This window comes from Zalophus californianus, chromosome 1 (assembly GCF_009762305.2).
Source record: "Zalophus californianus isolate mZalCal1 chromosome 1, mZalCal1.pri.v2, whole genome shotgun sequence".
Lineage (NCBI taxonomy): Eukaryota > Metazoa > Chordata > Mammalia > Carnivora > Otariidae > Zalophus > Zalophus californianus.
This window is the reverse complement of record NC_045595.1, coordinates 54,337,032-54,360,295: the sequence shown is the minus strand read 5'-3', so window position 1 is coordinate 54,360,295 and position 23,264 is coordinate 54,337,032. Positions and strand designations below refer to the sequence as shown.

At 42.5% G+C, this 23,264-nt stretch overlaps 1 protein-coding gene across 9 annotated transcripts in view; it reads left to right on the top strand.

The window, feature by feature from the left end:
* The window catches only part of TMCC1 (transmembrane and coiled-coil domain family 1), a 251,422-nt gene extending 237,999 nt beyond the window's left edge, over positions 1 to 13,423 (top strand). For 8 of the 9 annotated variants that reach the window (XM_027584064.2, XM_027584070.2, XM_027584066.2 and 5 more), the window contains 2 exons: positions 6,890 to 7,025; positions 9,393 to 13,423. In XM_027584064.2, coding sequence (XP_027439865.1) covers positions 6,890 to 7,025; positions 9,393 to 9,707 — 451 coding nt within the window. In that variant the 3' untranslated portion in view covers positions 9,708 to 13,423. The remainder of the gene's footprint in view (positions 1 to 6,889; positions 7,026 to 9,392) is intronic. The other variant, XM_027584063.1, reaches the window with a different exon arrangement.
* The last annotated feature ends 9,841 nt before the right edge of the window (positions 13,424 to 23,264 follow it).

The window sequence follows — 23,264 nt, the reverse complement described above, 5'->3', positions numbered from 1 at the left end:
CTCTTGATCTCAGCGTTAAGTTCGAGCCCCACGTTGGGTATAGAGATTACTTAAAATCTTAAAAAAAAAAAAAATGTTAAAACTTTGGGGGAAGAAACATATTTTGTACCTTAATCTGCCTGGCACTTGGCACCTTTCTTTTCACTTTATTCTTGTCCCTTTCAGTCAGTGGGTGCTCACAGAAATACTAGGATAAGTAAAACACAAAGGTGAATGCAGTTTTGCTTTTCAGCTGGATGTGTAGCTATGGGACTCCTAAACACAGACAAAATGACAAACTAGGCTAACTTAAACCTTCATCCCCCAACATGGACTTCCTACTGCCTATAGTTTGGGGGAGGGGTGGGGCAGGAAGGTCTTCTCACCCAACCTTTTATAATGCACACCAAAGCGTATGTCACCCTAGCCCAGGCTTGGGGCTGGGCTATGCTCTAGCAGCAACCTGTGGGCTCTGGCATGGCCTTGCCCTCTCTTGGCCTCTGTGTCTTCACCCAGGATGAAGACAATAGAAGACAGGCTTATCTTTACAAATAGGTGCAGAAAGAGTGCGCTGAAAGAACCACCGTCAGCCGACTGAGTTCAAGATGATACTGACATATGCAAGTGCAGTTAAGACTTTACTGGGGATTTGTTCTATAGAAATAATGGGGAACTACTTCTGTTGCTGAATGCAGGTATCAGAGGTAACACAGGTGAGGGAGTAGCTTGTTTTTGTGGCTCCAAAGACTGTGAGGTGAGAATTACAAGTAGCTAGGTTTTAGTTCAGTTTTAAAAAGAACTTCTCTAATAGTGAAAAACACTGCCTTAAGAAAGATGAAACCCTGCCACTGGAGGTATTCAAGGAGAGATTGCTTGTCAGGGATGTCATAGAAATAATTCCTCAGTTGAAAGAGATGTAACTAGATTTCTAAGATCTTTTCTAAACTCCAGAGTTTGATTCCTTCTAAGGGAACCTTTTTATCTTTCAGACAATACTTTAAATGTTTGTGGTGTGTTTCTCTTCACAACATACTGATTTTAACAACTCTAGAGGGGTAGGGAGGTACATGATAGTGATAATCCTTGAGACATGTAAAATCGAGTGTGAGATATTTGGATTTATTGTATACTTAGCACAGTGATGTGGACTGTGATGAGCCTAGAATAAGATTAAGTCCATGAATCAGTCACCACAGGAGATATTTGGCTGGCTAAAAAGGTTTTCAAATTGCACATGAATTCCTTTCAGGGAGCATGTTTTCAAGTGATGCCTTCTTTAATAAGTAGAAGCATTTTCAAAAAGGCCATTATGTGGGATGCCTGGATGGCTCAGTGTGTTGGGTGTCTGCCTTCTGCTCCGGTCATGATCCCAGGGTCCTGGGATCGAGTCCTGGGTCTGGTTCCTTGCTTGGCGGGGAGCCTGCTTCTCCCTCTGCCTGCCACTCCCCCTACTTGTGCTCTCTTTTTCTCTCTCTCTGTGACAAATAAAAAAGAGAGGAAAAAAAGGCCATTATGTTTTGGTAAATTATGAAGATGGAAAGGAGAAAAAAATGACATTTTTAAACAATGCTTCTGTGTTCATATGAGTATAAAAGATTAAGATTATTACCCTCATTTTATAGATGAAGGAACTTGCTCAGAAAAGCAAGCTAACCTAATAGCTTATGAGAGGCAGATCCAGGACTCAAACCTAAGTTTTCCTGGCTATAATCATTTTTCCCCAGTGTTTATTATAAACCTCAAATATGCTGCAAAGTTTAAAACAACTGTACACTAAGCACTCATACCACCCACCTCTTAGATTCTGCATTCTACTATATTGTTTTATCACACATCTTTCCACCTATCCATCCTTCCTCTCATTTTTTTAAAGATTTATTTATTAGAGTGGGGGAGGGGCAGAAGGAAAGGGAGAGAGGGAATCTCAGGCAAACTCCAACACTGAGCACAGAGCCCAACTTGGGCTCAATCTCATGACCTTGAGACTATGACCTGAGCCAAAATCAAGCTGGACGCTTAACCGACTGAGTCACCCAGACACCCCCTTCCTCTCATTTTTTTAATGCATTTCAAAGTAAATTGCAGACATCCATAATCTTTTTTAACAGCTTCATTGAGATGTAATTCATATACCATAGAATTCACCCATTCAGCGTATACAGTCAGGGGTGCCTGGGTGGCTCAGTTGTTTGGGTGTCTGCCTTCGGCTTGGGTCATGGTCCCAGGGTTCTGGGATCTAGCCCCATGTGGGGCTCCCTGCTTAGTGGGGAGTCTGCTTCTCCCTCTCCCTCTGCCCCTCTCCCTGCTCATGCTCTCTCTGTCTCTCTTTCTAAATAAATAAAATCTTAAAAACAACAACAAAATATACAAATCAGTGATTTTTAGTGTATTCACAGATATATGCAGCCATCACCATAATCAGTTTTAGGGCATTTTCATTGCCTTCCAATCTTCCCATTTCGCCCAGACCCTGACAACCATTAATCTTTGTCTCTATAGATTTGCTTATTTTGGACATTTCATATACATGGCATGGCATCATGTAGTTTGTGGTCCTTTCTGACTGGTATCTTTCACTTAGAATAATGTATTCAAGGTTCATCCATATTGTAGCATGTGTCATTACTTCATTTCTTTTTATTTCCAAATAATACTCCATTGTATGGTTACGCCACATTTTATCTATTCATCAGTTGATGGATATTTACTTGTTTCCACTTTTTGGCCATTAAGAATAATGTTGTGAATGTTTGTGTACACCTTTTTGTGTGGGAAGAAGTTTTCATTTCTCTTCAGTATATACCTGGAGTGGAATTTCTGGGTCATACAAGTGATTCTCTATTTAACTTTTTGAGGAACTGCCAAACTGTTTTCCAAAGCTGATACACCATTTACATTCCCACCAGCTGTATGAGAGTTCAAATTTATCCACATCCTCCCCAACGCTTGTTATTATCCTCTTTTTGATTCTAGGTATGTAGAGTTACTACATTCCTCCTCCCATTGACTCCACCTTGACATCAAGCTCCAAACAGTCATGTCACTGTAGTTCAGTCCAGCTCCCTGTGTGGCTATGTAATTTGGATCAACTATAGACTTGACTCAAATTTCTTACTTATAAAAGGGAGTTTAGCTCATCTGGGCTTCTTGAGTAGTTTCAAAGTGGCATCACAGTGTAGAGGTTAAGAACTTGGGTTTAGGGTGCCTGGGTGGCTCAGTTGGTTAAGCGACTGCCTTCGGCTCAGGTCATGATCCTAGAGTCCCAGGATCGAGCCCCACATCGGGCTCCCTGCTCAGCGGGGAGTCTGCTTCTCCCTCTGACCCTCTCCCCTCTCACGTGCTCACTCGCTCTCTCTCATTCTCTCTCTCAAATAAATAAGATCTTTAAAAAAAAGAAGAACTTGGGTTTAAAGTCAGACAAACATGGATTCGAATCTTTACTCCCTACTTAATTTCTGTGTGCCCTTAGGCAAGTTACTTTACCTCTTTGAGCTTCAGTTTCCTTATCTGTAAAGTGAAGATAATACCTACTACCTTCTTGGAGTTTCAGAAATGAATTTGGATAGGGGCGCCTGAGTGGCGCAGTCAGCTGACTCTTGGTTTTGGCTTAGGTCCTGATCTCAGGGTCCTGGCATCGAGCTCCACATTCAGCACAGACCCTGCTTGAGTTTCTCTCTGCCTCTCCCCCCACCAAATAAATAAATAAATCTTTTAAAAAATTAATTTGGGGGCGCCTGGCTGACTCAGTCCTTGGGCGTCTGCCTTCAGCTCGAGTCGTGATCCCAGCGTCCTGGGATCGAGTCCCGCATTGGGCTCCCTGCTCGGCGGGGAGCCTGCTTCTCTCTCTCCCACTCCCCCTGCTTGTGTTCCTGCTCTCGCTGTCTCTCTCTTTCTCTGTCAAATAAATAAATAAATCTTTTTTTTTCTTTTTTTTTTTTAGATTTTATTTATTTATTTATTTGACACACAGAGAGAGCGAGAGAGAGAGAGAGAGAGAGAGAGAGAGAGGGAGAGAGGCAGGCAGAGGGAGAAGCAGCCTTCCTGCATGAGGAGGGAGCCCGACGTGGGGCTCGATCCCAGGACCCTGGGACCATGGCCCGAGCTGAAGGCAGCGGCTTAACCAACTGAGCCACCCAGGCGCCCCTAAATAAATAAATCTTAAAAAAAAATCTATTAAAAATTAATTTGGATATATAGTAGGCACTAAATAAATGGCAGCAGCTGCTGTTACTTTTTATTCTGTTCTGATGGTATGTGTGAGGCCATGTTTAATATCAAATAAGATTCTCCAACATTCCTGAAAGACTATACAATTATGGAACACATGCCAAAGATGTCACATGGGTCTGTTCTCATCAGCAGACTGATTGTCACCACTGCCATGCTCCCCTCCCTGCCACCCAGTATCAATCCTTAGCTTAGGAGGGTTATTTGCTGCTAGGTCCAGCCCTTCCCTTTAATCTCAAGGGACTGATACTTTGGAACACTCCTTTTACAAAGTCTCTATCCCACCTCTCGGAAGGAGAGAGAATGATGAAATCATCAAACACTAAAAGCACCACAGAATAGTGAGCTAAATAAAACAGGATGAGCCTGAAAAGGCAGTATATCAACATATTCTTATGGCAGTTGGTGGACTTAAAATTTGATAGAAAATCAGTTCTAGAGATGGTGCCTGTTTCTGAGCATATGCCCTGGGCAGCAGCAGATGAAGTGAAAAGAAAGTCACAGAGAATATTGGCCCAAGTTACAGGTAAAGGGTGGAAGCACTTTCTGATCTGTTCCGTCACTTCAGTAACAGAATTTCAGTGTGAAAGAAAGCAATACAGATGCCTATCAAGGATAAAGGAAAACTCAGTAGGATTCAGTAATACAGTGAAAAGGGTCAGACTGTGCCTTTTAAATAAAAACCCTTGTTTCTTAGAGAAAGAATGGAGTGTAGGATATAATTATTTATTATGTAATTATCGAAGGGAGAATATCAGTGATGCTGCAGTATAAGAATTACCTTAACAGAAAACTTCTGTGTATTCCTTAAAAGGTTGTGTACTATATATGGGGTTAAAAACAAGGAAAGGGAGGGGCAACTTGGGTGGCTCAGTCGTTAGGCATCTGCCTTCGGCTTGGGTCATGGTCCCAGGGTCCTGGGATCGAGTCCCGTCCTGCTTGGTGGGAGGCCTGCTTCTCCCTCTCCCACTCCCTCTGCTTGTATTCCCTCTCGTTGTGTCTCTCTCTGTCAAATAAATAAAATCTTAAAAAAAAAAAGGAAAGGGAGGGTAGTTTTAAATGTCATTTTTATTTTTTTAATACAAAGTCCTCTGAGGCTTCTATGCTAGTGTTGGGTGTGTGTTTGCCCCAGTAGTGTTCAGTAGCAGTATATTCTCCTGTTGGGCTGAGCCCTCTGACAGAGAGGCTTACATTTTATTCATCAAAAGCTAGAGATGAGTTTATTGTTCCCTTTCCAGTCTGTTTTAATGTATAGTTTTCAACTATCCTCCTACCTACTTAGTTCTTTGTTTGGTTCCTGGAATTCCCACACACAACCTACCCCAATCTATCCTCTTCTCTATATAACCCATATTCCTAAAACGCTGTGTTTATCATGTCACCCTTTCCCCATCAGCAATCTGCTTTGGGCCCGTTTACTATCTGTTCCAGAATCCCAACTCCCATACCTACCTTTTAAGGCCAGTTTTCCATTTTCTCTCCAACATAGATCTATCATTCCAGTTATCCTGTACATTTCTACCTCCTGTCCTTTACCCATGTTCTTTTTCTACCTAAAATCTCTGATCTTGTCCTTTAAACCTGTTTCAATCCTACTGGTCTTTAGGTGCCCAGCCCAGGTTCTACCTTTATGTAGATTAACCTTCTCATAGAAAGCCCTAAGTGCTAGAGATACAAGATGAATTAAATGACCTGCTTCCAAGGAACTTTATCTCCCTCCATTCTTCCTGTTTTTTCTCAGCTATAGCCACACTGGCCTACTTTGTGTCCCTCAAACCTGCCAAGCTAGTTCTCATCTTGAGAACTTTATACTTGCTATTCCTTCTGCTTTAAGATACTCCTCCCCCCGCGTCTTCATAAGCCCATTCATATCATCATTCAAGTTTCACTGTCATTGTTGCAGAGCACTGAACAAGGAAGAGTTCTCTGACTATTCCAGCTTAACCAGCCACCAGGCACTCTGTCATATATATACCCCTGTTGATCTTCTTCATTTTACTTATCCATACCTGCAGTTGTCTTGGTTTCTCTGCCTCCCCCCCCAACACACATACAACTTAGATGTAAACTACTGAGGGCAGGCATTCTGTGTTGCTTAAGCACACAGTATTTCCAGTACTTTGAACATACCTGGTACACAGCAGGCTCTTAGTAAATATTTGTTGACTGAGATGTCCTAGACACTGTGCTTGGCCAAGGGGATGATGGGCTCTGAACCATGAACATCCAGGTGAGTGACCTCCAGTATCAGGATAAGCTACTGGTGACTGCTAGAAGGTCAGTTTCCATTTATGTGCTGTTTATCTTGTGATGAGACCTGCTTAATTGTATTCTTGTTTTTGCCTCTGCCCTTTGCTGCTCAGAACAAAGTAAGAACTGCCTCATTTATTATGAGTACACTCCAAGCTGACCAGGGCTGCTGGCATTGCTGCAAGTACTGTGTGATGAGAAGATTGTGGAAAAACCATGTTGCTGCTATGATATGGCCTTGTGACAAGCTTCCATTCCAGGGACTAAGATAGCTGTCCCCACTAGCATGCCCTGTTATCCCAGGCCACTGACTTAATTTCTTTGTGCTTTTGTTTTCTTCCTTTGCAGAATGGGTTTTGGGGACAGATGTGAATAATACCAGGAAAAATACAGAATGCATAAAATTCTAACTTTCCCCCCTCCCCGCCCTTAGATGTGAACGATTAGAAGAACAACTAAATGACCTAACGGAACTCCATCAGAATGAAATCTTAAACTTGAAGCAGGAATTGGCCAGCATGGAAGAGAAAATTGCGTATCAGTCCTATGAACGGGCCCGGGACATCCAGGTTAGCATAAAGGATTGGATTTGTAAAAGCAGAAGACTAACAAAAAGTAGAATGGTGGTCAGCAGGGGCTGGGGGTTGAACGGAACGAGGGGTTCTTTTTTAATGACTATAGAGTTTCAGTTTTACAAGATGAAAAGAGCTATGGAGTTAGATGGTGGCGATGGCTGCACAACATTATGAATGGATTTAATACCAGTGAGCTGTACGCTTAAAAGTGGTTAATTAAGGTGGTAGGTTTTATGTTATGTGTCTTTTACCACAATAAAAAGGGAGAAGAAGAAAAAGGAATAAAATACTGATACATGCTATAACATAGATGAATCTGGAAAACATTATGCTCTGTGAAAAAAAAGCCAGTCACAAAAGGTCACATATTATATGATTCCATTTACATGAAATGTCCAGAACAGGCAAATCTATGGAGATAGAAAGATCAGCAGTTGTCAGGGGCTGCAGGAAGGGGAAATAGGGAGTAATAGCTAAGGCTTAGGGGATTTCTTTTTGGGGTGATGAAAGTGTTCTAGAACTTGATGGTAGTGATGGTTGTACAACATTATGAATTTACTAAATGCCACTGAATTGTACACTTTAAAATGGTTAAAATTTAATGTTGGGTATATTTTACCATAATATTGAAAAGTTTAGAAAAAAAGTTGGGGAAGGTAGAGTATCAAGAGAAGGTTATACCAACTGTAATATACCTAGTCTTCAAATGAGGTACATTTCTTGAAAGGCTGTACCATGTAGGGGTGGTATGCTTGCTTGGGTTCATAGGAAATGTTCTGGGGGTCACAGGTCTCGGTATATAGGAGACCACATGCATAATTACATCTGTTGGTTACCACTTCAGGAGCTGCTCTCACAAGAGGGCCATCTTGTCTGTCTTCTGTAGCAAAGGAGGCGTTTGTCCTCGTTGCCAAACCCAAACCTTTTACAGGCACATTGCCAGGCCATTTGTGAGAATAACACATGAGGCAGTTATGTTTTAAGGCCCTCTAGTTTATGCTATGAGGAAATAGAATATGTAACTTTTTCTTACTCCAGTTGGGAGGTATTTCTAAGGGAACAGTTGCTGGTTTCACATAAAAGCATCTTGAAATAAGCTGGTCTTAGGGAAGGGAAGTAGTCCAGGAATCTTGTATTACAGCTTAAAGAATCAAGGGAATGTCTGGATCATTTGCCCAGCTACCATCTTCTCCAGACTCTGGAATTCTGTATGTTTTAGTTTTTTTCCCTTGATCATTCTGGGCTGGGTAGTATTCACTGTCCATTCATTAGCTTGCTTCAATCTGAAGTTGCCTAGTTTTCATCTCAAATCACAGGAAACCAGGATGCATTGAAACCAAGACCAGAAAAACCTAAGGCTCCCACCACCACTGAACTTTGGAGGATATTCTGTCCTCTGAATGTTGAGGGTAAATTTCATATAAACCCATGGCTTGAAGGGAGTGTATCACTTACAGTGTTTGGTCTAGTGTTTGGGCATAGTGTCCTCCTTACAAAGATCAACCTTAAAAGGGGCGGTGGGGGGAGTGTACTCTTTTTACGAAGACAGATCAGAGAGCCCTTTACACTGTTGTCTGTGATTTACTTGACTTGGAAAACAATGGATAATGCGTACAAGGATGTCCAGAGGATGTTCACCTCATCATTGTTACATTGGAAAAGTTGGAAATAACCTAAATCTCTCCAGCAGGGAACTAGCTGAATAAACTGTGACATATCTATCCATACTATAAAATGCTACATAGCAATTAAAAAGAATGAGGTAAATCTCTACACATTGACATGGAAAGGATCGATAGGACCTACTGTTGAGTGAAAAAAAATGAGTTATGAATTAGTTCCTATAGTATGATACTATTAAGATAGGAAGTCAAAAAATAATTCCATACATTTCCCTAGGCTTAAATATATAGGCGTTTAAACATAGGTGAAAGAATGAGAACACATGTCAGAGTGACAGTATTACTTCAAGGCTAAGACCTGGATTTAAGGAAAATATCAAGAGAGACAATGTATCCTATTTGAAATGTTGAGCAAGTATGTTTGTCCTGTGCAACTTTAATTAGTAATTTTTACATGGGGAAAAAAAATATCCCAGAGGTCTTCTCGTTAAAATGTTCAAGACCACATCCGAGTGTGGCTCCTGCTTCCTGTGAGCCATTGTGGGAGGAATGTGGTGGAGGGCAGTTTAGGTGAGTAATTGCTTGAATAAAGACTTAAACATTTGGCCTCTCTTATTCAAGACTAGCATATTTAAAATCATTGGCATAGCTCAAGATGCATCCGGCTCGCCCAACGTGCATGTCAGCTATTCAGAGTAGTGTGAGCAGAAGCTTAACTGTTCCCTGTTCTGGCCCACAGGAGGCCCTGGAGGCGTGCCAGACCCGCATCTCCAAGATGGAGCTGCAGCAGCAGCAGCAGCAGGTGGTACAGCTGGAAGGGCTGGAGAATGCCACTGCCCGGAACCTTCTGGGCAAACTCATCAACATCCTTCTGGCAGTCATGGCGGTCCTTTTGGTCTTTGTCTCCACGGTAGCCAACTGTGTGGTTCCTCTCATGAAGACTCGCAACAGGACGTTCAGCACTTTATTCCTTGTGGTTTTCATTGCCTTTCTCTGGAAGCACTGGGATGCCCTCTTCAGCTATGTGGAACGGTTCTTTTCCTCCCCCAGATGATGCTGGCACAAGAAGGCAGTGCTCCCCTACCCTCTGGCGAGTGCATGCAGCGAAGAATTAGACAGCAACTTACCTTCTCTGAAGTTTTCTACAACAACAAAAGAGTTGAGTGAATCTGTTTACATTTAGAATAATGTTTTTTTCTTCAAGAGACGCAATTGCAATAGTATTTTTTAGATTTTATCCAAGAAGTTTTTTGGGCAAAAATCTTGGATCATTTTTATGTAGCATGATTTTCCTTGGGATGCAAATCTTAAACAGTCCTTTAATATGAACCAACAATCTGGAGCACACTGAAGGGCATTCTAAATTGTGGCTTGAAGGACTGCACTAAAACCCACTAAAAAGATGCAAAAACCTGATTAGGGAAACCAGTTAAACCTAACACCCTGCCTCGTCTGGGCTCACCACCTCTCCCCCTCCCAGACTAACTTTACTGTGAAATCCTACCACATTCCATGTCTGAATTTTTGGATTCAGGGTGGATTGTCCTTGTCCGTGGAAGAACACATGGATCTCTCCCTGGCTTTCTCACCCAAGTTGGCCACTCATGCTAACCCTGGAAGTATGATCACTTTTGAACCTGGTCCCTTAACCTTTGCTAGGATACAAAAGTGAGAGCATCATGCCCCAAAGGATCACTGCAAAGCCCTACTACAGTATTTTGAAGTAGCCCTCTAAATACTTAATTTTAAGCAAAATCCCTTGGCCGCACTTTTAAGGTTTTTTTAAATATGTGTATAGTCACCAACTTAAAAAAACAAAAAATCCGAACAGCATACTTGAAGAATGTAATACTCAAACTCTCAGTGCTTCCTTATGGTTTCTAATAGGATTTTTTTATTATTGTTATTATTATTATTGGGTTTTTTTGGAAAGGGTTGGGAGGGTCTTTTATTTTTCCTTTGAAATAAAGAAGTGATGTTTTTAAATGAAGAAATGTGTGGATATTTAAGTGTGCTGCTCCCTCTTGTCTTGAAGCAGTTTGAGTAAAGGAAGACTTGCTATAAATGCTTCCTTCTGATGCCCTTGTTTTGAGATGCAGCGTAGACTTCCTCCTCTGGCTGCTGCTTTTTGGTGCCTGCCGCCCCCACCACACCACTTCATGGGCTTGGCTTGGTTGGAGAGGAAAGGGGTGTGCAGGGGGAGGAGGAGGCTGTTTCCACAAACCAGCATGATAGGACAGAGATTTTTTTGCCCCAAGAAAATGTTCACCCAGTGACTTTGGGCTGGGGTGGTCTTTAAGAAAAAATTGAGACTATATTATGAGAGTCATACATAATTCCTTGTGTTTCCTTAATTTATTTTTAACAACCCCTGATTACTGAAACCAAAGTGATGTGGAATCTTCTGTCTGCATTTTGGCCCCAGCATCCTTAATTTCAAAGCTTTATTCTGTCTGCCTGAGAGAATCAACTGAAGATGATTCTCCCTGAAGAACAGAAAAGGATCTGTCAGGTTAGAAGGACCCAAGTTTGGGGTGTAAAATGTTGTCCACTGCCTATTCATCTAGACTAACTTACTAACATACCTATGCTCAGTGGACTTTTATAGACAGTTTAGAAAAAAATGACTGAGCCGCCTTCCCCATGCTATAACCAGTTCCACCAGGATGGAACTGGGCTTTTAGAGCCTATCTAGAAAGCTTGGTTAATCTTTTCATATTCATAGTATTGAATCACAAATGCTGTTCCTGCTTGGCCTCAGTTCTGTGCAACCAAGTGATGAGCAAGGGGCGTGTAACATGCCCTGAAAAGAGTAGCAAAGCATGCTTTGCCTATTCTTCCCATACCGGGAAATTCTTTTGGAACTAGATTAGCATTGCCTTCTCTGTCTGAGAGGATGGTTTACATGACAGCTCCAGCCTCCTGTGGCTTTGGCAGGCTGGCCTTCTCAGAGTCAGCATGTTGTTTCCATAATCATTTTGATATTTTAACTCAGGTACCCCAATCTTCACTCCATCCTCAGATGATTGTAGTACAACCTGTTAGCTCTGTTGACCTCTTAAAATTAGTGCCCAGAGCAGGGACCACGGGGATGATTTTTCTATTAAAAAATAATTGGAACCAATTCATGTTCAGGCCAAAAAACAAATTATTCCCATGCCTATGTATTTTAAATGTTAACTTTGCCTAAAAATATTGCAGTGACTTCAGGCAGGAGTGCCAAAGGACACCATGACTTTGTCAAACTAGCATAGTTTCTCATAACCTTCTGCTCTAGCTTAATCACTCAGAGTAGGGAAGAGAGCCCCACAAAGTTACTAAAAAGAGGCTCTAGCCACCATCCTCCAGTTTTTCTAAGAACCTTTGAGTCCCCTAAACTGTGTAGAGGCTACTAAGTTTTGTGGGCGCTAGAATTCACTGTGATAGATGGATTGAAATTGTTCCCATTTGCCATGGGTCAATTTCTACCAAAGGAAGGTTTCTGCCTCTGGACAGCCCCCTGAGATCCCAGCCAAACAGGCCTGTGCTAACTGTCCACCATCCTCTCTCAAACTGTCTTAGGAAGGAGCTTCAAGCTAGGTTAGTTACAGTAATGGCTTTCTACGTGTCTTGTCCCTTGATTCTTCACCAGGCCCCAACAGTTGTCTGCATTTAATGCTATTTGTAACCATGCATCTGTTTTCATGCCTTCCCCCACTTCCCGCTCCCACACCTGTTGCCTTTGTGTTTCTTTGCATTGTGGCTGTTCCCGGATTCTGGTCTATTCAAAGCTCTTCTATAACCTCACTCTAATGGTTGTTTAACAATTGTTCTGTGAGTGGAAATTTCCCCTTGCTTTAATGCTTCTTCTCTTTTAAAGACTACGTGCATTCCCTTTGAAATGAAGCATTCCTGGATTACTTGTTAGTGCTGGTGCTTGAGGCTGGCTGTGGTAGCCTGGGTGACTCTGTTCATTGTAGAATAACATTTTACCATTTTTATGATTCAATTGAAGGGCACTTCTGTCTGCTCCAATTTCAGTTCCTTGGTATATACTCAGTGCATCCTAGCAAGGAAGGCTTTCTACTCCACTGGCTCCCTAAGAAGCAAAAGTAGGTTAAATTTTACACTTCATTGACTGGGGTCTTCTTTCTCCCTTGTACCCCTGCCACCCAACTGAGGTAAAAATCTGATACCAAGGAAAACACTGGGATCAAGCCTTCCTTGCTAGCCATGCCCTAATAACAAGCATATTTTTATGTGGTCTTCACTGCATTTGGTTTTGTTTCTGACTTCATATTCCTTTGAGGTACAGTCAGATGAAATACTGAATTCCAAGTAAGTTCCAGTGAGGGGCTGCCTTTCAGCTTTGGGAAATACGCATCCAAAACAAAACCAAATATTATAATCAACAAATTGACACAGGCAAAATTATGGTTCCCATCCCCAGATGAAACTGGGGATTTTGAATGTGGCTCTAAGAGTTAACATTTCTGTCTGTGTGTTGTGTATGCTAGGTGATACCCTCAGTAGGACTGACTACTAGATTGTAAGTGTGTTTTATCAAAGTGTGTCAGAATAAAAACTCACTTGCACGAATTGAAAAGTACAGAAATGACACTTGTGAACGTGTGAACGTTAACACTGTAGTTGATAGATCTTAAGCTGCTAATTGTTGAGAGAGAATTACATTTATGTTTTGTCTGGTTGCTGCATATTCTCAGCAGCACTTTTACTGTACATACAAATTGAAATAAAGACCTCAGCTATTAACGAGGTGGTTGGACTCGGGTTTATTTTGCTCTTTATTTTTGCATATTTATTCAGTTTCCATGACAAGTTTGTCAGTCTGAAAACTTTTAATTCATTTGTACATTAGAAACTCTGTGTGTGCATGCGCACGCACACATGGACGCAGTCAATATCTTGAAACCGTAACTGATAGCTGGGTGACTGTCACTGTCTCCCAGGATTTTATACCCATCATTTCAGATTGTCACTTTGCCACAGTTCCCTTCAACTGGTAGGTAAGACTGCCTTTTAGTTCTTTGGAGGGAGTTTTTTAGAGGTATCCCCCCCAGATTCATCTGATGACCCCAAATGGGTATAATAATCCCTGCCCATTCTTTTTTTATTACTGAAATATAGTTGACCCACAATGTTACATTAGTTTTAGGTATACAACATAAGTGATTTGACAAGTGTATACGTTATGCTGTGCTCACAAGTGTAGCTACCAACTGTCCATACAATACTGTTACAGTCCCTAATCCCTGTCTGTTCTTATAAGGCTTTGTTAATAAATGTTATGATGGGTATATAAATACACTTTGTAAAACATTTGACATTTGAAGTTGTATATAAGTGTAAGGGGTTTTTATGTAGCCAAATCTCATCTATAGTTTTGTTATAGGGATAGTAATTTTTTTTAAAGTAATATCTGTGCCCAATATGGGGCTCAAACCCATGACCCTGAGATCAAGAGTCACCTGCTCTACTGACTGAGCCAGCCCTAGGGGTAGTAATTTTTAATATGGTTTCTCCTTGATGATCTCTGGGAAACCTCTGGAAATGCAGAAGCTCTCATCTTGCCTTTCTTTGAGAGGATACCAAGAGGGACCTGATGACTTGGTTTTTCATAGCCGCAATTTGAATGTCGAGATACTTGGGCCCACACTTCTGGCTTACTAGCTCTACCTCCTACCCCATCTGTACTTAGAGAGATCAGTCCCACCTTGATCCTACGTAGTGGGTGTTGTGAAAATAGAGCCTCTGTGAAAGCCTTTTAAATTGCAGTGAGAATGCCTTAAATTTCTTGAAATGTGGACCAGGCTGCCATGTACTGATGTGCAGGTTGTACATTGCCCAACCCCATAGTAGGCTACAGTGTGAACAGTGTATCAAGTGTTGTGCAATGCATAATGGGTACAAAGAGCAGGCCTGATTATAATAATTATATAATGTATAATAATCTTAAAGCCTGCTTTATTTTCATTCATTAAGAACTTGGGAGAGTGGAAGGGTGGTAACAGATCTGAGAAGCTGTTGTGAAAACAGATTGGGGAGACAGGTGAGGGTATGGCCAACCAGAAAATGTATGTCTCATCTAAAGGATTCAAATGTATTACTTTTAAACACTATGGGCAAAGCTATATCTAGCCAGCTTGTGACCTCAAGTCTAGGTAGTGAAGAGTGGCTAACATCTATTGAGTACTTCTTGAATGCCAGGTATAATGCTTAGTACTTGGCATGCAGTTCTCACTTCTCCCCAGTCTCACACAGGCAGTGTCCTCATTGTCTAGGTAAGGAAACAGCCCTGGGTTCAGTGGCTTGCCCAAAACTGTACTGTTAGGAAATAGTAAACGAACGTGTTGGAAAATAGGTCTATGCAACATAGATAACAAAAGATGAGTGTTTACAATGTGTGAGTATAAATTAATGTGAACCTAGAAGAAGACAGGTCAGTAGAGAAGTAGGCAAAGGTTATGAAGAAGTAGTTCACAGAAAAAGAAATGAATGGCCAATAAGCATTCAGAAGAAAATGTTCAGCCTCGTGCATAAATCAGTACGTTAAATGAAAAAAAAAAAAAACCCAGTTGTGGAATAGTATACTGTCTCCTGTTCATGCGAAAATATTATTGTATTGTATTATTGAATGTATGCCTCTAGAAATGAAACTGCACATTGAGCTGTCCCCAGGTAGTCACTACAGGGTGTGGGGGCTTTCATGCTTGACTCCTGTAAAATACGAATCTCTCGAATGCAAAATGTATTTGTCTACTTTTTAAAGATATCAAAACTTTTTTTAAAAGAAAATGATAGGTCCATGTGGAGAAATGAAAAGAGTTGATAATGTTTCTAATACCAGATTATAATAGACCATTTTCTGCTTTAGAATTGTCCTAGAAGGAGCTCTAGGGTGCCTGGGTAGCTCAGTCGGTTAAGCAGCTGCCTTCGGCTCAGGTCATGATTGCAGGGTCCTGGGATCGAGCCCCGCATAGGGCTCCTTGTTCACCAAGGAGCCTGCTTCTCCCTCTGCCTGCCACTCCCCCTGTTCATGCTCTCTCTCGCTCTCTCTCTCGCTCTTTCTCTGACAATCTGAAAAAAAAGATGACTTACTTCATTTCAGCAGTTACTGAGACTATTAAAAGGTACAGCAGGGGCACCTGGCTGGCTTGGTCGGTAGAGCATGTGACTCCTGATATCGGGGTTGTGATGAGCCCCACATTGGTCTTAGAGATTACTTAAAAAAAAGAAAAACAGGGGTGCCTGAGTGGCTTGGTTAAACGTCTGCCATCAGCTCAGGTAATTATCTCAGGGTCCTGGGATTGAGCCCCATTACCGCATCAGGCTCCCAGTTCAGTAGGGAATCTGTTTCTTCCTCTCCCCTCTGCCCTTCCCCCCTGCTTTTGTGCACTCACTCTCTCTCTCTCTCTCTCTCTCTCTCGAATAAATAAAATACTTAAAAAAAAATAAAACAAAAACCATACCTTTAAGAGATGGTTGTGAGGATTAAATGAAATAATTGTAAAGTGTCTTGCCCAGCACCTGACCTCAAGTAAGTGCTCCACAAATGGTCTCAATATTAGTAATTGACCCACGAATTCCTTGAGGAAAGGGACCTGTCTCTCTGGATCTCTTCAGAATGTATCCTGTCTCCCTTTCTCACCTGACGAGGGGCTCAGTAACCAGACTTTGGGTTGTCCCTGGCCAGCCTTGGCTCTGGAGTTGACTTGGGGAATGGAAAAATCAGTATGTCAAGCAAACGCAAAAAAGAAAACACAGCCATAGGGATCAAAAACTTGCAAATGGATGCACATACAGTTGGCTAATGATTTTACTGGTGACTTCTTAACCAGCACAGTGGCAGGGACATTGTCCTGTTCATGGAATGAACATGCCCTTAGTGTCAGGAATGATGCCTGACACTTAACGGGTGCTCATTAAAAAGTGGAATTTAAAAATCACTATCGAATCCCTATTCTGTGCCAGGCACAGTCCTACTTGTGTTACTTTCTGTTCCTTGCTCTGAAGAGGAGCTGGTATAATTTCCATGTTGCTGACAAAAACAGAAACTCAGATAAGTGTTTGGGTTTTTCCCTATGACCAGGTCATTTCATCAAAGGCAAAGTCAGAATTTGAACTCAGCTGAGTTTGCCTCTAGAGCCTATGCAGTTTCTACTATTCCATTTTGCTGGACAATAAATCAAGATTTGTGAATTTCAGACTTTGTGTAACCCTGAGAAGGCAAATCACTTACTTTTTCTGGACCTCAGTGCCTTACTATAAAGTTACCTTAGTTCTTTTCCAGCAATAAAATGATATTCTTAACACTTACTGCCCAGCTCATGATCTCCTTAGGAGCATTGGCCCTAACCACTGAAAGGGTTAAATATTGAGACAGCATGAAGTGGAGATTTGCAGCTGAGATCTGGACATGACCATAATAGGATTGTGCATATGGGAGGAGGGGTGGGGTCCGGAAGCCAGGGAAGGGGTTTAAAGCAAATGTAACAGGATGTCTGCCTGGCGGTGGGCACATGGGCATTCTGTTCTCTTTATGTATGAAATATTTCCTGATCTAAGAGAAAAAATTAAATGTAAAGTATGGTGTTCACATGTATAGCACCTTAATGGGAGCATTAAAAGGATGATAATTGGGCCAATTCTCAGTGTGCTCTTCATGAGATCTGCAAGTTGTGTTCAGCTGGTCAGAATTCTTACAGAGTGCACATCAAGACATCTCTGATACTTCAAAAACCAATGCTCAAAAGAAAAAGTATCACAGTTCTATCCCATTTAGTTTTTCATTTACTGTAATGATTAAAGGCTTGTACCTGTAATGGGTTATCTGAGAGAAGTAGTTGCAGGCAGCTTAAAATTTTCTCATGTCCTTTAAAAAATGTATTTTTAAAAAGAATTTATTCATTTAAGAGAGAGAGCAGGTGGGGAGGGGGAGAGGGAGAGAGAGTCTTAAGCAGCCTCTGTGCTGAGCATGGGGCTTGACACGGGGCTTGATCCCATGACCCTGAGACCACAACCTGAGCTGAAACCAAGAGTTGGATGCTTAACCAACTGTACCACCCAAGCACCCCTAAAAAAAAAAAAAAAAAAAGTATTTTTCACAGTTGATATTTCAAGCACAAAATGTTAAGAATTTCAAACATCAAGTAAAGTTTTTGTCCATTTTAAATGCCCTAAAAAATAATGTAAATTTTTCTTCATTTGAAGACCCCTATGCTTCGCAAAATATTTATACATAAAATTTGAATTTATCAATGAACCCTTTTTCTCAGACAATTAAACTAAAGAATATGTGTAATTTGTGCATGTTAAAACTTGACCTCACAAGTGTTTTAACTCCCTGAAGTGTCGTTCTGCCTGTCCAGGGGGTCCTTGACAACCTCCTTTTGATAGAGACCCTGACTCACACTGCTTTACGCACTGGAAACTTTTTTTTTTCCATCTTACTCATTTTCAGTAGGTATCTTCCAAAACATATGACACATTTCCTGCTGAAATTCATTTAATAGCCAGGATCAGGTTTTTAGCCCAGAGGAGCGCACTTGGATTTTTTCTTTTCAAAGATCCTATTTATTTGTCAGAGAGAAAGAGTGAGCACAAGCAGGGGAAGTGGCAGGCAGAGGGAGAAGCAGGCTCCTCACTGAGCAAGGAGCCCGACGCGGGACTCAATCCCAGCACCCTGGGATCATGACCTGAGCCGAAGGCCGACGCTTAACTGTCTGAGCCACCCAAGTGTCCCCGCATTTGAATCATGATTAGTGTGACACTCTTGCCCCTGCACTAAAGCAACCCAGACTACCTTTCTTTTTTTTTAATAGCAGTAAATTTTTTTTTAATTTATTGAGAGAGAACTCCCACAACCATACAATTCACCCTTTCACAGTGTTCTGTTCAGTGGTTCTTAGTATATTCACAGAGCTGCTCATCCAGCATCACTAATTCCAGAACATTTTCATCACCTCCAGAAGGAACCCTGCAGCCCTCAGCTACCACCCTACTCTTCTCCCATTCTTCCCAGCACAGAGCAACCACTAACCTACTTGCTATCTGTAGCTTTGCCTACGCTGAACATTTCATACAAAGGGAATTCTGTAATGTATGGTCCTTTGAGATGCTTCTTTCACTTCAACTGTTTTCGAGTTTCATCCATATGGTAGCATGTTTCAGTACTTTATTCCTTTCATTGCTGAATAATATTGCATCATATGAATTTACCACATTCCTATTCATCATTGGACATTAGAGGTTTTTCTACTTTTTGGCTATTATGAGTAGTGCTGCTGTGAACATTCATGCCCAAGTTTTTTGTTGTGGTTTTTTTTTTTTAGATTTTATTTATTTATTTGACAGAGAGAGACAGCGAGAGCAGGAACACAAGCAGGGGGAGTGGGAGAGGGAGAAGCAGGCTCCCCACAGAGCAGGGAGCCCGATGCAGGACTCGATCCCAGGACCCTGGGATCATGACCCGAGCCGAAGGCAGACGCCTAACGACTGAGCCACCCAGGCGCCCAAGCCCAAGTTTTTGAACGAACATGTGTTTTCATTTCCCTAGGAGTGGAATTGCTGGGTCATATAGTAACTATGTTTAACCTTTTGAGAAACTATCAGCTTGTTTCCAAAGTGGCTGAATCATTTTACATTCCTACCAGCAAGCTCCACATGCTCGTCAGCACTTGTTATTATCTGACTTCTTAATTATACCCGTCCTATGTCTGTAAAGTGGTATCTCATTGTGGTTTTGATTTGCATTTCCTTGATGACTATGTATTTCTATTCTAATGTGTCTTTTCATTAGCTTTCCTATCTATAGCCTCCCAACCCAGGCTGTGGTCATCACATTTCATTATTGCCCAAGTGCTTGCCTTACTTAAAAGGCTTTCATTTCCCCTCTAAAAACTGCTTTTCATCTTCCATGGGGTGGGATCCCATATATCCTGACTTAGAGTTATGTCCAAAATAAGACTTCATGGCTTCTGAATGGGGCCCCTCCAGTAAGTTAGATACGTGTTTGGACGTTGTGATTGCTGACATAGCAGCTTTGAGACTCCTTCTGCTTAAAACCAAGATTTTTATTCTTAAAAAGGAAAAAGAAGGAGAAAGGAAGAAAGGGAGAGAAAGGAAGAAAAGAAAGAAGGCAAGAAGGCAGCTCTGTCTCCCACTAGTTGTGTGACCTAGAACTTGGGGTGTCCCACCTCCTTGGGCCCTGCCTGGTGCCCCTTCACTCTTCGGCACCTTTGCATGCGCTTTTCCCTCTTCTTGCAATGACCCCACTACCACTACCACCACCACCTCACTCGTCTGCCTAGCAAGTTCTTATTCTTTTACTTAACTTTACTAAAGAATTTTTCAAAGGTAGGCAAAAAACGAATAGTATAATGAACCCAAATCCACAGTTACCAATTTGTAGTCAATCTTGCTTCATCCGCACTTGCCCTCCACTCCCCACTCCCCTCAAACTGGATCCATTTGAGGTAAATACCAGATAGCAGACAGTATTTGTCTGTTTTTTTTTTTTTTTAAAGATTTTATTTATTTATTGGACAGAGAGAGACAGCGAGAGCAGGAACACGAGCAGGGGGAGTGGGAGAGGGAGAAGCAGGCTTCCTGCTGAGCAGGGAGCCTGATGTGGGACTCGATCCCAGGACCCTGGGATCATGACCTGAGCCGAAGGCAGACGCTTAACGACTGAGCCACCCAGGCGCCCAGTATTTGTCTGTTTTGATTTTTTTAAATTTCTGGTCAAATGCTTTTTTTTTATTATTAAAATGACATTCACATAATAAAATTAACCAAAATTTTAAAGTGAACAGTGACATTTAGCACACTTGCAATATTGTGGAACAACTGTCTATCTGGTCTTGAAAAGTTTCACCACCCCAAAAAGAAACCCCATAGCCATTCAGCAGTTGCTCCCCCTTCCCCCTCCCCCCCTCCCCTAATCATCATTTTGGATTCTGTCTCTGTGGATTTACCTATTCAGGATGTTTCATTGAAATGGAATCATCAAAGTGATAATTAAAGGATTGGGGGGGATGAAATGAAATTGTCCCATATGGGACATTTTTGTGTCTGGCTACTTTGACTTTGCATAATGTTTAAAAAGTTCATTCATGTTGTAGCACGTGGCATCACTTCATTCCTTTTTATGTCTGAATAATATTCTGTTGTATCAACAGACCACATTTTGTGGAGCAGTTCATCAGTCAGTGGCCACTTGGGTTGTTTCCACCTTTCGGCTGTTCTGAATCAGCTGCTCTAAACGTGTGTATGTGGACTTGTTTGAGTACCTTTTCTCAGTTCTTTGGGGGTGTCAGCTGGGAGTGGAATTGCTGGGTCATATGGTAATTTAGCGTGTCATTTCTGAAGGCTTAAGCCACCACTCCTCTGTGAAGCCTGTCCTGACTTCCCCTCATACACTCAGATGTCCCTGCCTTTTGCTGCTGTCTGGGTTACAGCACCCACCTCCCTGATGGCGTTCATTGGTTTATGTGTGGTTTTACCATATTACATCCCTTCATCTGGTGACTGAGTCTGCTTTCAGGAATCACTCTCCCCCATTTTCGCTCCCCCTGGTTAAAGTCGAACCAACCCCATATGACCCCTGGCTCAAGGGATGGACAAGTAATCTAATCAGGCCAGGGAGAGTCAGTCCTGAGGCTCTTGTGGGCTGCGCTGGGGAAGAAGGACTCGGCGCCTAAGTTTGCTATCTACAAGAGTCCTGTGTGCCCAGAGCTGTCCCAGCCTCAGCCTGCCCAAGCATGAACTCAAGAGGGAGGGAGGCAAAGCTAAGACATGGAGACAGGAGATAGGTTCCTCATGAAACCATTCTGACTCCTGGACACAGCCATGCTTAAAGCCATTTCATCTTCTGAAACTCACGATGGCATGAGCCACTAAATTTCCTTTACTGCTAAAATTCTTTGAGTTGGGTTTTGTTACTTACATCCAGGAGACACATGCAATGGTTGACCCCTAAGGAATTGTCTGCCAATACCCTTATGGAACCACACCTCTCCTAGCTTCAGCCATGCTGTCTGCATGAACGTGACCATTATTCTCAGTCTGGGACTGGCAGGCTTGGGACCCAAGAGAGGCTCAGTCCTAGTTTTTGGGTCATAGGAGCAGGTAAGTGTGAAGTTCATAAGGAAGAGCTGTTGGCAGGGAGACCCCGCGTCAACAAGGAGAGGGGAGACAACACACACCACAGCATCAAGGGCACTGGCCCCAGCTGCTCCCACACTTAGCACACTCTATCCTTGCCATGGATTAACATGTAAGATGTGCCAGCATAATTCAAACTAACCCCCCCCCCCCCCCGCTTTGGGCCTGATCTAACCATCTATTCATGTGTCTCCCATAAACTCCTTAAGACACAAACCACTTCTTATTCACTTCTGTGCCCTTAACACCAGCCCGGCACTCTGACAGGACACCTACATGGACACATAGCTGACTTTGTCCAGTGCTTATCCATTCTAGGAGCTAAGTTATTATGTGAATCATCTTTTTTAATCCTCCCAGTATTCCTATTAGATGCAGGTAGATAGAACCATGTGAAATTTCCAGTACTCAATAACTGTGTTTGGCTCAACAAAACTCAGCAATTTCATGTGGCCCAATCAATATATATGGTATCTTGCTAATGAAGCCAGGGAGACTTGGGGTCTTGCCCAAGGTAAGCCAGGTAGAAAATGGTGGCACTGATGGGCGAGGTGAGGCCTTGATTTTTTAGATGGCATGAGTGAGTGAGAAGAAGAGAAAGCCACAAAACAGAGCCCCAGTCCCTGCCTGTCTGCCCTCTGCTCAGTGGGCAGCTGAGAGCAGAGGGGGCCAAGGGCCCCAAGGTTCAACGAACATACCAGGGTTGAGCAGAGTTGCTGCAGGTTCACCATGAGGCCCATCCCACTACTTTCCACAGGGCTCAGCCCAGACTGGCCACAGCTGGGCGACAGCACCTCTGTCACCCCTGGGAACCTGGCATGTGTACCCAGAACAGCAGAGCATGCTCGGGGCATGGTTCATCCTGCAAAGACTGATGGTCAGCAGAGAGAACAGCCATGGGGCCTCTGGGGAGAAGTCTCTGTGAAGGCACCCAGTGTGGGCAGAGCAGGCAACCTGCCTTCTGCCCAAGTTTGACTCCCTATGACCTCAGGCAAATCGTTCCCCTCTCATTGCCTCTCTAACTCAGCTGGAAAATGGAGGTAATAATACACCAGTCTCAGCAGGTTATGAGGGTTTCATGAATGAATCCATCCAAGTCCCTAGAAGAGAATCTGACACATAGTACAGACTCAATGAATGTGAACTAGGGTTGCTATTATTTGGAAGCCCTGCTCGCATGTGCACCCTTTGCTCCAGCCGTGACAGAATGTTGCCACTTGCTGTCCCCTCCACACCTTTGCATGTGTTATTCTGCTTCTCCATCCCTCTGTCCACTTGGGAAATTTCTATTCTTCCTTCGAAGAGCACCTCTTCTCAGAAGACTTCCTTGACCAGCCCTTTTCCCCCTGCCACGTCCCCCCAGACAGACCAGCAAATTGGTCTGCACTTCCTTTTCTGAGTATCCATGCTAGGACCAGCTAGGCTGGGCCTTTGCAACAACTGCACG